Here is a 14,018-nt window from a genome sequence, read left to right as displayed (position 1 = left end):
AATGACCTAATGAAGCATACAAATCAATTAAGAAACTGTACAAATGTGATTATTAATAAATACTGAAAACAATAGCTGATGTTACGGGGGGTGGGGGGAGGACCATTGCTTTCTCACACTAAGGGTCTCAAATGGCTAGCTACAGCCCTGTGTAATGCTGTTAATCACATTGCAGCCACAAACAGTTATACTAAAGTATATTAGAATAATTGTGTGATTCAAACAAAGCTAGCGCCCATCAGCTCACAACACACACCAACGGTCAAGTGCCTACAAGCCTGACACATACACCAGTGGTCAAGTGCCTACAAGCCTGACACATACACCAGCATTCAAGTGCCTACAAGCCTGACACATACACCAGCGGTTAAGTGCCTACAAGCCTGACACCCATCAAGCAGATGCATTTTGTGCCATCACCAAGTCACCATACCTTTGGGCAACGTGAGTTCGAGTCACCAGGAAAAATAAGTACATTTTGAATTGAGGCTCATGTGCTCTTAAATCAAAAAGTAGTTAAAAGGGAAGGAAGTTATAACTTTGATTTAAGTCTACTCTGAATGAGGTCCAATGTGCCTGAAAATTACTAAATAAATAGTGTTTAAAAACATATAAAATGATTGCTCTGTGCCATCCCAGCTATCCAAAGTCACAAATACACAGAGGGCACACAAAAATATAGACATGAAACAGACATAACATTCAGTCTTCAGGAATCTGGCTCTATCAGTTAAGAACCTGCCTGTGGCATTTTAGAACTGCAGGTTTATTCATTGTGCTGTGGGAACATAACGTTTTTGTTTTCTCTAGGACATCAGTTTCAAATTAAATTCTACCTTAAAGTTTGCCTCTCACTAACTGACACATATGGTGGCCCTTTTTCTGGAGACCAAAAATACTCTGAGATTTATGTATAATTCAGTTACAATGGCTTCAGCATTAGAGACAAAATTGATTGTGACAACTGATCACCAAGTGTTGAGTGAGGAGAAAAGATCCAGTACATTATATTGTTGTACATAGCTCACTTTGACGATCACGCTACAGTATATACAGTATGTGAATTAATTAACCCCTTCAGTGGCACTCCCGATAATTTTCCGGGTTATGCTCCAGTGCGCAGACTGGTAAGCCTGGAAAATTCTCGGGACTGCCACTGCCTGTGATCCCTCCTGCCGGGCAGTGCTGCTGAGCTGAGCACTGAGATCAGCCCTGCACTCCGCTTCAGCAGCTGCCCAGCTCCTGCTGCCTGGCCCTGCCTCCTTTCCCCGGCTGTGTGCGGCATGACCTTGTAACGTCACGCTGCACACAGCCGGGTTACTGGGAGCAGAGCCGGTCAGCCGCAGATGGAGTGTTCAGCGGTGCTGCCCAGACCCAGGTTAGGGAGCGCTCCCCAGAAAAAACACCCAGTGTGGAGCGCTCCCTAAAAAAAACCCACCACTGAAGGGGTCAAGTAGCTCTTTATAAGTTTTCTTGTGTCATGGGTTTAGTGCCCTTAACAGTTACTAAATGGTAGATTTGCTAAAGTTTATAAAACAGACAAGTGGTTGTATGAGTGCCGGACGGGGTCCCGACAGCGGGATCCTGACAAGCATTTACCCGACGTCGGGATCCCGACTGTCAAAACACTGACAGCCTGCTATTTTCCCTCATGGGGTTCCACAACCCCCATAGAGGGAGAATAGAATAGGTGGCTCGCGTAGCGAGCCACCATGCCCACAACATGGCAAACGCAGCGAGCCCGCAATGGGCTTAGTTGCGCTCACTATGCTATCTGGGTCCGGCCACTTGGAAACCCAATGTCGGGCTAATGACTGTTGGGATCCCGACTGTCGGACCCCTGTACCACATCCGTTGTATTGCCCAATCAGATTATAGCTATGATTTCTTTAATGATTTCTAGAAAATGATAGTAAGATTCTGATTCCAGATGGCAAGACCATGAAACACATAATTATAATATCAGCTAAACACACGGTGCCATAAGTGCATCCATCCCAATCTCAGTTTTAACCCATTTTATCTCAATATTTAGCCCATTTTAGGCCAGCCTTAGAGGGAGATTCAATTCAGCCGTTCGAATACTGAAAAAAAATTGCACTTTTTGATGTTTTTATGACCAATTTAGATTTGACCCTTTCAATCAAAGTGGTGATTTTTCATCTAGTTGAAAAATCTGTCATGGTCGAAAAACATGTGGATTGACAATCCATGGGTTTTTGGACAAATTGTGGCTGTTTTTGACAGTTTTTTGGTAATGTGTTACCGTTACAGTTTCAACATACAAAAGTGGATCTGCATTGGCATAAAATGACTAAAAACTGGCTGATAACGGAAGCAATTGAATACTATAGTCAGTCATATATGGCTAATAAAAAAAATGGACTAACTGAATATCCCCCAAAGTGTTTAAACTATTTGAAAACCATAGGCAAATAGTAATACTTTTTTATTTTGAGCACTTTGCAGTAAATGAAGGGTTGATATAGACTCATGTGCATATATCTATTTTTTATAAGTGAAGCAAACTAGCAGTAGCTGACTAGCAGCATATATAAAAAGAAAGGCCACTATGCACTATTATTACAATCTCTCAGGATGACTAAACATTTTGGGAACATATTTTACATAAAAAAACATAGACATAAAAGTAACACAAAAGCACCAATTATATGGTGAGGCAGACACATTTCAAAATACTGTATAATCTCGATAGCAGCAGCATAGCTGCTAGGTAAGCGCCATAAAAAAAATAGCATACTGTATATGCTATGTTTAACCAGGTGGATGCAGCTTGATTGTGTTAGAAGTAAATGCCAATTATCCAATTTTTACACAATAAAATACTATAATGAGTTGTCATGTACATACAGTAGAATACTGTCTGGTCTGCAATATTAATACATGTAAAAGTCACAATTACAGATGTATCCTAATACATATTTTCTACCATTTCTGCGTGAGAATTTTCTAGTGTTTATTTCACCAAAAATACATCTTATACCCCTTTCACCTCGCACTTTTAAAACGGTATATTGACGTTTTTTTTTCTATTTTAAAACGTTTAAGGCTGCAATGTGAAAGTGCCAGAGTTGATTTACCGGTTAAAGTTAACCGGTATTTCAACACGGTTAAAAAGCAGAGTCCTACACGTTTTAAAGCCGTTTTTTTGGCAGTTTGAACAGCTCTATTTCAATGGCTTGAAACGTGTCCCTTGGGGGTTAAACGGGTTGAATGTTTGAATGGTATTAAATGATTTTTAAAACGGTTTTCACCTGCAATGTGAAAGGTCTCAAGGCTCAGACCCGTTTTAAAGTCCCATTTAAGAATACCGTGTCATTACCCATTTCTGCTATGTGAAAGCAGAATTAGTTGCAATGCACTGCAACTGGGATACAGGAAGGGACTGTGCTGATTAATATTGATATATGACACTTGTATATCAGAGTGCGACTGAGTCTTTTTTTTCCCCAATACAAGTTCTGTTTCCTATATCATTATGTTTATTATTCAATTTTGTTTATAAGGTGCCACAGAACTGTATATAGGCCCTTATTATGGTTCACTCACAAAGGCAAATTTATTCTCAAATGGACAAAACCATGTGCACTGCAGGTGGGGCAGATGGAACTTGTGCAGAGAGAATTAGATTTGGGTGGGGTTTTAATTCAAAGTGAGATCTATATTGCAGTGTAAAAATAAAACAGTCATGGCTTTACTGCACTGAAACAAAATAACTCACCCAAATCTAATTCTCTCTGCACTGGTTACATCTGCCCCAACTGCAGTGCACAAGGTTTTGTCCATTTGAGAAGGAATTTGCCTTTGCGAGTGAACCAGAATAAGGGCCATAGATTCAGTCACACACAATATACAAGTGACATTTCAAGTTAATCAGCACAGTCTCTTTGAGCATCCTCCTTGCACTGCACTGCAGCTAAGATGTCTTTTCAGCAAACAAAAGACTCCTGATGTTAGCAGAAGTGCACAGGACCTCACTCACGCCAGGCATCTCATGCTGCATAGAGTATTGAGGCTAAATGTATGAGGACACATCTGTACCATGTAAATACATTGTAATACAGACACAAAAAATACAGATAAAATGTAACATATACCCTTTCAAAATCATTCAAACTGTGGTCTAAATGAATATATCTATTAAGTAATTCAAATACTGTAGATCAGGGGTGGCCAAACCGGTCCTCGAGATCTACCAACGGTCCAGGTTTTCCAAATCACCTAGCTGCTGCACAGCTGTAGTCATTACTAACTGTCACATTTTCAAACATGCTGCATTCATTCCTACTATAGATCCACAGGTTGCCTGGAAAACATGCACCGTTGGTAGATCTTGAGGACAGGTTTGGCCACCCCTGCTGTAGATGGACGCAACATAATGGAACAAAGTAGTCAAGATAATGAATTACATATGCTGATAACACTATCACACAATTACAAATGTTTAGGTAGGGTCTTGCAGCATTGGACAGAAGGGAAGGGCCCACTGGGGGTCTGGGGTGTGATGTCAGATGTGGGGCGGGTCTGGTGTTTGTCATCATGATGCAGAGAATATCATGACGTCAGCCCAACCGCACACCTGCCCGCGGCATCTCTTCCCCTTCCCAGCTTGCAGCTACCACCGTGCAGTCATCAGCTATTGAAAGACCCGATGGCAATAACAAAAACATCTTGCAGCTGCTGGGTCATCTGCTACTGACTGCCCAGTGATATGAAAAGTTTTAGTCAGGCTCTGCACACCTAAAAAAGTGGATGGCGTAAAAAAAACACCAAGCCTACTGGTGAATCCCCTGGTGCCCCGCCTGAGGCTGGAGTCTTGTAAATTTATCACACATGCATTCAAGTGTAAAGGCCCCCATACATTAGACCGAGGTTTCACATGCAGCCCCACATGCGATACCTCAGCATCTCCTCGGCAGCTAGATTTCATACAATACATTATGTGTCCTTTTGCATCCAATCATATGTTATACCATTCACTGTTCCAGGATATGATGTATCATTGGTGCAGCAGTGACAATCTCCGTATCTGATTCCAGTAGCGCACGCAGGGGGGTTTCTGAGTACCCAGAAACCCCCCCAGGAGTCTAAGGGCCATCACCTGAAAGCTGAGAGTCCCCTCTTTCCAAAGGTACAAGAATTGAAAAAATCGGCCCTTGGGAACCGGAGATATCTGACTTCAAAGCAGTGGTCCCCATCCAAGCCTGTTAATTGTTATTCCCAGTCAGATATTTCAGGTTCTGTCTGACTTAGAGTTTTTCTGAGGTTATATTCCAAAAGCTGGGATTCTTCCCCTTTGAGTGACACTAGTAGCTTATCTCTACTGTTCCCAGAACCAGAGATATCAGCCTTCCAGCAGCTGGTTACTGCTCCAGCTCCACACACCTGGTATGTAGTTTTATATACTCGTTGGCAGATTGCTCTGCCTCCTGAACTCTGATCCCATAGTCCCCAATAACATTTGGTAGGTGTGATTCTCTAGTTTTTAATTCCATTAAAATCTAAAAAATCTATTTCCGGGAACTGGAGATATTGACAGTCAAGCAAGCTGTCCTCCCACCAGAAAATTATGAATAATGAGAACACTCCACTATACACCCCTCCTCTGCATATTAAACATCCTCTACCACCCTGGAAGTTATGTATCAGGGCCCTATCATTCAGCCCAATGCCCCCTTCTCCCACCTCATCTCCCACGATCTGTGCAGTAAAGGGGTAATTAGTGGAAATTACTGATCCAGGCCCTACATGCAGAGCTGTTGATATAATACCCCCTACCACCCGCAGGACATCAAAGCTTCCCCCACCCCTACTGCTGGAGGATCGGTAGGGGCCCCAATACATTGCTATGCCCAGGGGTCTACACTGCTGTTGACGCCCCTGTATGTATGTATATTATTATTATTATACATTTGGTCTATCTATAATACTTTTACTGACCCGGCATATTCTGGGTCACCTAAGTGACTGGAAACCCCCTTCTGAAAATCCTGCGTTTGCCACTGGATTCAGAATCTGATTCGGTTCAGAATCGGAAGTAAATTACTGTACATATCATTTTGACACTTTTCACATGATTTATCAGCCCAGTGGGTCCAAATTATATAGAAAAGGGCCAAATCACACTAGTGTGTGGGGGCCTTAGGTCGGTTTTGTGCATAAGAAAGTCTGTGTTATACACAAATAAAAAAACAAATGCTACTAACTCATGAGATGCTTCATCTTCAATTTTTAAATAATTTTTTTTTTTTTTTTAATTGGATATTCAAATAAAGCAACAACAAGGTTAAATCACTTTTTTTTATTTAAGTTTATTTGTACGGACACGTGTATATACAAATACAGTTTATGATAATTTTTTTTTTACATTTTTGTTTAAACTCATATAATGTAAGCATTTCAAAACAGCACTCAATGAATAGTAAGTGCAAAGCAGGGCAGTACACGCACAGGACCACACTGAGCTGGACTTTCGTACCCAGATGCACAGACAATGAGTGGTTTCAATGAGATGTCAGGAGTAAGTATGGAAAGCAGATTTTGTAGTCTAATGGGGTAACCTTCAACATGCCAGCATCTATTAAACTGTACAGACAGTGGCAGTAAGCGTATCATAGAGAGATTTGTCTCTGAGAAAGTAGGGGGGGGGGGTAAATGCCTGGGAAAAACTCAATGGTGCCAAAACGTAGGACAGATCTGCTCATTCACTGCTGGAAAATAGAAACACAGATAGAGCAGAAGTGACAGAAAAGAGTAGAAATTAAAATGGGTAGACACGCAGTTACATGACAAGGTAACATAACCAAGTACAACTCCTAAAAGATACTGGAAACACATTTAGTATTACAGTGATCAATGGGCCATGAAGACTGTGGTTCTGCCAGACAAAAATGTATTACATAAAGTTTTAATGGTTCACGTATATTTAAGAGGTAATTTATAAATGCTTTATTTTTTCCTAATGGTATAGTTTTTATAGAGAGTGTAGCACCTCATGGCCACATGGTTTTTAAGCATGTAGAACAAAGAGGATACAGTATCGTCAATATCAGACCTCTGAAAAATGACCAAAAAACCCCCAAGAAAATAGAATTCCTTATGTTCCCTTAACCCAACATGCCAAAAATACACAGGGCTCTAACATCAGACCTATAAACATTTAGTACAAAACATTGATCGTTATGTGTTGCGTTGGGTCATGAATGAGAGAGGACTTGTGAGTGATCGTGGTTCACCGACGAACCTTTATCTGTTGGTCTCAAGCTCTATCTGGTGACAAGCATGTTATGTTTTGTTTTTTTGTGGTCTGAAAGTCTAATGTATTCACTTACAAAAGACATAGGAATTGAATTAATACTTTATTATCAAACACTATATACAACATACTGGTTGCTAATAATAATAATAATACAGAATTTAAAGAATGTAAATTTTTTTCTTTATCTTATATTCTTTTCCATCCAAGAAGGTATAGTACAAAACAATAGTCTAATCTAACATGAAATGTTATCTTGTGTACTAAAGGATACACAGTATCCACCAAACAGACTGATGCTTAATTCCCCCTGCTTCAAGTTGCAAAGCCATGGCAACCAGGAATATGGGTTAAAGGGGTACCCTACCTGGGCCAAAATTATAAATGGGGAGAGGAAGAGGGGTGCAAGAGGAAAAGACAGAGTTTGTAAGAAAAAGAGAGGAAAGCCAAAAGAGACTTCAAGTGCAATGAGCAGCTTCAAATTTTGCCCTAGCCTCCGTCAAATAATTCATATTTTAAACAATACACAAATAGTCTTCCATAATATCATAACTTATTGCAGTTTTGTATATGACTATAATCAGCCTCTGTCCAACTGGATAAACTTATCTGACTACTTGACAACATATAAGTTCATTATCTGTATTTTTTTAAAGAAAAATCTATTATTCGTTTTCTGTCAATTATCAATTATAATAAGGAAATATAAATGTTGAAATGAAAAAAAAGATAACTGCTACCTCCTGATAATAATTATTACAGTGATGATAATAACAACAACATAAAAACCTCAAAAATGTCTAAAGCAATACATTAACATCCATCAGCACAAATGTACATAAGTAGCAGTGTTACTAATATGTTATTAAATGTATTACTGTATGTAATGCTGTTTAGAACAACATTAACATATATATTATATTATTTTTGATGGTCATTACCAATTATAAATGGCTGCTACGTGTGCATTAATAATTGCTCGTAATAGCAACATAAGATCTGGAACCATAGTGAAGGTAGCTTTTTGTGCTAACACTGTAAAGTTGTGATACGACAAACTACAGTATATGAATGAATCACACTGCTGTCAAAGTAGCCAATGGCATAATATAATAATTATTTCTTAGGTTATTTCTCTGTGCTTTATCGTAGTTTATTGTATATACGATGTAAAAAAAATTGCATAATACTATTGTTCTAGATTAAAGCAACCCAGGCCAACACATGGATTTTTTAAAGGCTCTTGTTGCATCTCCCATTGCATTCTGATCTTTAGGAAATACATATTAGTTAGAAAATGCAGTTGAATAACTATGACCATTTATATATGTATGTATGTATGTATGTATTGTAGTTTTTTTACAAATATATTAAAAGTATTATTGTACTTGTTTTTTAAAGTTTTTATATTAAACATAATCACAGTTTGTTAAAGGCTTTATTACGTAAAGTACTTTTGGTGAATATGAAGTGTCTGAGTCACGTATTTTGCTATACATCAAGAATAATTAAACAAAAAACTCAAGGCACCCTGAAAAGTTATTAAACGTCCATATTTGAATGTTCTTACAAGACAATAGGTAGCTGTCCATTTACAAAACCATGGTTCGTTACACACTGCTGTAATCAAGTTTATCATCATCTAATTTATGCAGAAAAAAATGTGGTCAACTTCAGCATAAATGTTCATCAGTAATGCATATACAGTACCAGTTGTTCAAAATTATTTTCTTAACATCTTTGGGAGCCAATTTATTGTAGTTAACCACTTTCATCTAAAAGAATTGCATGTTTACCTCTTCCATCTAAAATAATTGCAAGTTTACCTCTTCCATCTAAAAGAATTGCAAGTTTACCTCTTCCATCTAAAAGAATTGCCAGTGCTCTTCCATATATACTGGGGATACATGGTAAAGCAATCCACTGCAGTCTCTCTCCTCCGCTCGAATGAGGAAACAGAAGCTGTTTCTTTCGATGACCGATTCACTTTTTTACGTCTGTTTACTCACCATGCATGTCACTCTGCAAAATGGTGTCAGGTGTTTGTTTAATAACGGTATAGTAAAGTCAATTAAAACAAAAAAAAATAAAGTACAGTAATATGAAATACTTCCTGTTGATGCACATGTTATCAGACTGTGGACAAGGGAAGTGCCATATGGCTGCCTCCAAAGTTAACCTTTGAGAATGGTCACTTTATATACAAAATGCATGTGAGAACAGCAAAATCAAAACAATGTAGCACCTTGGCAATCTAGTTATGGTATTATCTGCCTATGTTTTCTTTTTTTAAATAGTAGAATTCTCTGCACTCTAGGTGACATAAAATATATTAAAAACAGCAATAATAATCATATTAAAAAATATCCCCAATCCCTTAGTGCAGGTAAGAGTGCTTAGGAGATTTGTTGTATATTGTCTTCTCAGATAAACATTTCCACAGAAACCCACTGAAATTTCTGGATGTCTCCTCTCGAGTCCTATGCATATTCCACAACAACTGTGGACAATTCTCTTAGGCGATCACCCCAGCAGATATTTCTTCCAGATTTTGTTTCTTTTAATCAAATATCCATTTATAGTGGTTCTTGTCGCTTTCAACGTTCACACAGACATGAATGTGTACCAAAATAAGGGACTTCCTAAAACCGAATGCAAGGGAAACTTTAATTCACTAGTGTTACTAATGGGATTTGGCATTTTCATTAGGCATTTTTCTGTTTTTAATCTTCTGGAAAAAAATAAAGTCTAAATTCTAACATATGTGAAGTAAATAGTCTCCTGGAGCTCATGTTTGCTTGAGAGTGGGAAAAAATATATAAAAATAAAACCAAAAATAAAAAAAATCAGGGCAAAAAAGTTTATTTCTTGGGTGAAGCAGTTAGGTGGATCTATGATGTTCCAAGACCCTATTATTTCTGCAGCTGGTCTGTGAAGTTTACTGTGCTATAACGTCAAAAGTATTGTCAGGAGAAACAGTAGAGTTGTCAAGAGCCAGTTTGGTATCCTTGGTGTGGGTGCTGTATTTTCTCCACGGGATGGCTCAGCTGATTCGTGAACGGTGTCATCTGTTCAAATACAAAGCATACATTTATTGGCTTAACTAAAATCCATGGTCATCAAGTTTTCATGTGATATAACATTTTAAAACAAAAGTGCATTTATTCCATTTGAATATGGTTTACACTAATCGTATTACTAACAAACACTGTAAATATAATCGTAATACTTTACACACATAAGATGTCAGTGTAAAATACCATCTTCTAAAAACTTCATGCAACTTTATATATCATTTTTAATGTAATAAATATATCAGTAAATTACTTAGTGAGTTGATTATAGACTTGCATATTAAACTTGTATACATAAAAACACAGTGGGCTTTAGTATCTACTAATGTAAATTAGATTTTCTATAACAGTCTCTGACACTTCAGTGAGGTTGGCTTATGCTAAGCAGAAGATTCCTACACTACACTGAGGAGCCTCAAACAGGGAATTTGTCCTTCTGTAGGATTCTGTCTCAACTCTGGTTTGCATCAAGCTCATAGAACCCAGAGGGCAAAGCTTTTTCTTAGAAAAATGCCATTTTGTAACAAAGCTTGTATGAATTTGGGGAATATGAGTATAACTCCTATAATTACTATTTAATAATGTGCACAATGCATAAATTAATTCTAAATCGAATTCACATAACCAGAATTTGTTTAATGTATTTTAATAAAAAGTTACAAATGCAAAAAAATTATGACAATAACTGTAAAAAATGATTAAAGTAAATGTCTGTATTTCCCAAATATCAACACAAATGCCGTATATATATATATTTTTTTTTCTATGATAGAGAGCCTAAACTCCCTGAACACCCCGGTGAAGTTCACTGCGGCGATTGATTTCCATCAAATGAGTTTTCTGGATGTATTGATATTCAAGAAAGACAGGAAACTCGCTCATACCCTATTCAGAAAAACAACGGACAGAAATACGTTGCTATCAGCAACGAGTCACCACCCTGATGCCCTCAAGAGCAGTTTGCCAGTCTCGCAGTTTATGCGAGTACTGCGTAACAACTCCGAGGAGGAGCTGGCAACTGTTCAGATAGAGGAGACAAAGCAAAGATTCTGTGAACGGGGTTATGGCATGAATTCGATCAATAAAAGCCTCACCAGGGCACAGTCTTTATTTAAAATGGAGACCGTAAGGGAGAAACAGAAAAACTCAGACAGGCTACTCTTCAGTGTGAAATGTGACACGAAACTGCGGACGGTACAGCACGCAATTAAGAAGAAATGGGAAATTGTTAAAACTGACCCAGACCTCAGTAAGGCCCGAAGTGGACCGCCCTTGTTGGGCATAAGAAGAGGTTCAAATTTGAAAGATTTGCTCTACCGTACCAATGCCAACTCAGATGATTTAAAAAATGGCTGCAATAAGAGCTGGCTGGCACGAAAAGATGGGTGCTATCGATGTCTCGGTTGCATAACGTGCCGGTCACTGATGGTGGGTAGCTCCTTCCCACATCCCCAAACAGGGAGAAGGATTTACCTGCAGCACAAATTGCATTGCCAACTCGATTTTGTGATTTATATCCTTCAATGTCCGTGTAGCTTGGTTTATGTCGGGAAGACAAAAAGGACCTTTCGTGAGAGAATGACGCAACATCGTTCTGATATACGTCTTGCGTATGAAAAGGGCAGTACCGACAAGCCAGTGGCTGCACATTTTGTACAGAAGGGACATCAAGTGTCAATGCTGAAATATATGATTATCGATTGGGTCCCGCCGCTACGCCGGGGTGGTGACAGGGACTTAATCTTACTGAAAAGAGAGTGTCGTTGGATTCATGATCTGGACACTGTGGCCCCAAAAGGGCTTAATGAATACAACCATCTTGGTGTTTTTCTATAATAGGCTCAATGTCAAAATAATTTGATGTTTTGAAAATTCTTCAAGTTTTTCACGTTTTTTTGAGTTTTGATTTTTTCTGCCTGGATTGCTATATATTTTTATATGCAGTATAGGGTGACTAACATTAAGATTTGGAGGTCCGCATTGTACTTATGTCATTGATACGATGGTGATTTGATGTGAACATCGATACACCATCGATTATTATATGTTGATTGTGTGTGTGTCATAAGTTTGTAGTATTTGTTGTTTTTAATATAATTGTGAAGGCATGTGTTGAATACAAGAAGGGACCCAGATTACCCTGATAATGGGTTTAAAATAAATAAATATTGTAGGGTTACATTGTGCTGTGGGCAGGATGCGCACAGAGCTACAGCGCTTGTGTTTTTGAAACATGGCTGTGCGCTCCACCTGTATTAATGGGTGGAACGCAGGTCAGCTGCTGTAAAGCGGAAGCTCTTGATCCTGGGTGACACGCAGGATAGAGCTACTTCCGCTGCAGTGGAACGCACGCCGTTATGGATGTGCCTGTTCGTGGCTGCAGCAAGAAGCGCGGCTGTGACATTTGCCATTGTATGGATATGTAAGTAAATATGTGCGCTGTTGGCTGTGTGTCATTATGTTTACAGTACTTTGTGATGTGTTTCAAGGGGAATTTTTCCTGATTGGTAGCCTCTTGGTGGGCGGGACTGGTGCTCCCATAAGTATCGACACATGTCAATAGGGATTTACCTGTGTGTCTTCTGAACGAGGCGGTCATGAGTAAGGCCACGTTCTGTGGCCGAAACGTCGACCAGAGTTTATGCCTGTAATTTTTTCCTGTTACATGGATTAAACACCCTTTTGCTGGAAAAGCTTGAAGCCCTGGTGAGTGCCATTTCTTCTATTTGGACTATATATATATATATATATATATATATATATATATATATATCTGCAGGGGTGTAGGTTTTTACTAATATGTCTCTGAGATTCTTTGACCGTTTGCAACAAGGAAGGAGTTTGGTGTCAGCTATTTTAAGATCAGGGTATGATCTCACAATATCCCAGTGGTTTTTCATCACCTTGGTGATTTCAATGCTAGAGTTAATGTAAGAGATCAGACCCTGATCTTAAAATAGCTGACACCAAACTCCTTCCTTGTTACAAACGGTCAAAGAATCTCAGAGACATATTAGTAAAAACCTACACCCCTGCAGACAGCGATGTTACCAACAAGCGCAAAATATTGGGCTGCATAAGGTGCACTTGTGTAACATGCAAATTTCTTATTCCGGGTGCTGTATTTAATCACTCCCATTCGGGGAAACCGATTAATATCAGGCATACCTTAAGTTGTAACTCCAAATTTGTCATTTATCAAATCATTTGTCCTTGTGGAAAAAGTTATATCGGTAAGACCGAACGCGCGTTTAAGGAACGCATGAGCGCACATCGCTCTGCCATTAAGGCAGCGTTAGTAGCAGGGACCAGTCCTCAACCAGTAGCCCGTCATTTTGCAATGATGGGGCATAGTCCACTGAGCATAAAATGCCGCATGATAGATCAGGTAGAGGAATCTATTAGAGGTGGTAATAGAGGGTTACGTCTATTACAGAGAGAGAGTAAATGGATTATGTGGCTTGATACATTGTCCCCGCGGGGTCTAAATTAAGCAGCAGCGTTGGGAGTTCTATCATAATTCTTTATTGTTCTAATTATGCATTAAGGTATGTAACCACGTTATAAATATCAATATCATTGAGTACGGCAGCGGAAGTGATACTATCTGTCTAGTAACCTTAGATATATTGTAGTCCCGCCCGGTCAATCAGTCCTGTCTTTATATT

At 38.9% G+C, this 14,018-nt stretch overlaps 1 protein-coding gene across 5 annotated transcripts in view; it reads right to left on the bottom strand.

The window, feature by feature from the left end:
• Window positions 1-6,307: 6,307 nt before the first annotated feature.
• The window catches only part of EFNA5 (ephrin A5), a 350,956-nt gene continuing 343,245 nt past the window's right edge, over window positions 6,308-14,018 (bottom strand). For all 5 annotated transcript variants that reach the window (XM_083151700.1, XM_083151704.1, XM_083151702.1 and 2 more), the window contains one exon: window positions 6,308-10,344. In XM_083151700.1, coding sequence (XP_083007826.1) covers window positions 10,223-10,344 — 122 coding nt within the window. In that variant the 3' untranslated portion in view covers window positions 6,308-10,222. The remainder of the gene's footprint in view (window positions 10,345-14,018) is intronic.

The sequence above is a fragment of the Crinia signifera genome, chromosome 1, assembly GCF_055691185.1.
Source record: "Crinia signifera chromosome 1, ASM5569118v1, whole genome shotgun sequence".
NCBI lineage: Eukaryota > Metazoa > Chordata > Amphibia > Anura > Myobatrachidae > Crinia > Crinia signifera.
Note: the sequence above shows the minus strand (reverse complement) of the source record. Positions and strands in the feature narration are given on the sequence as shown.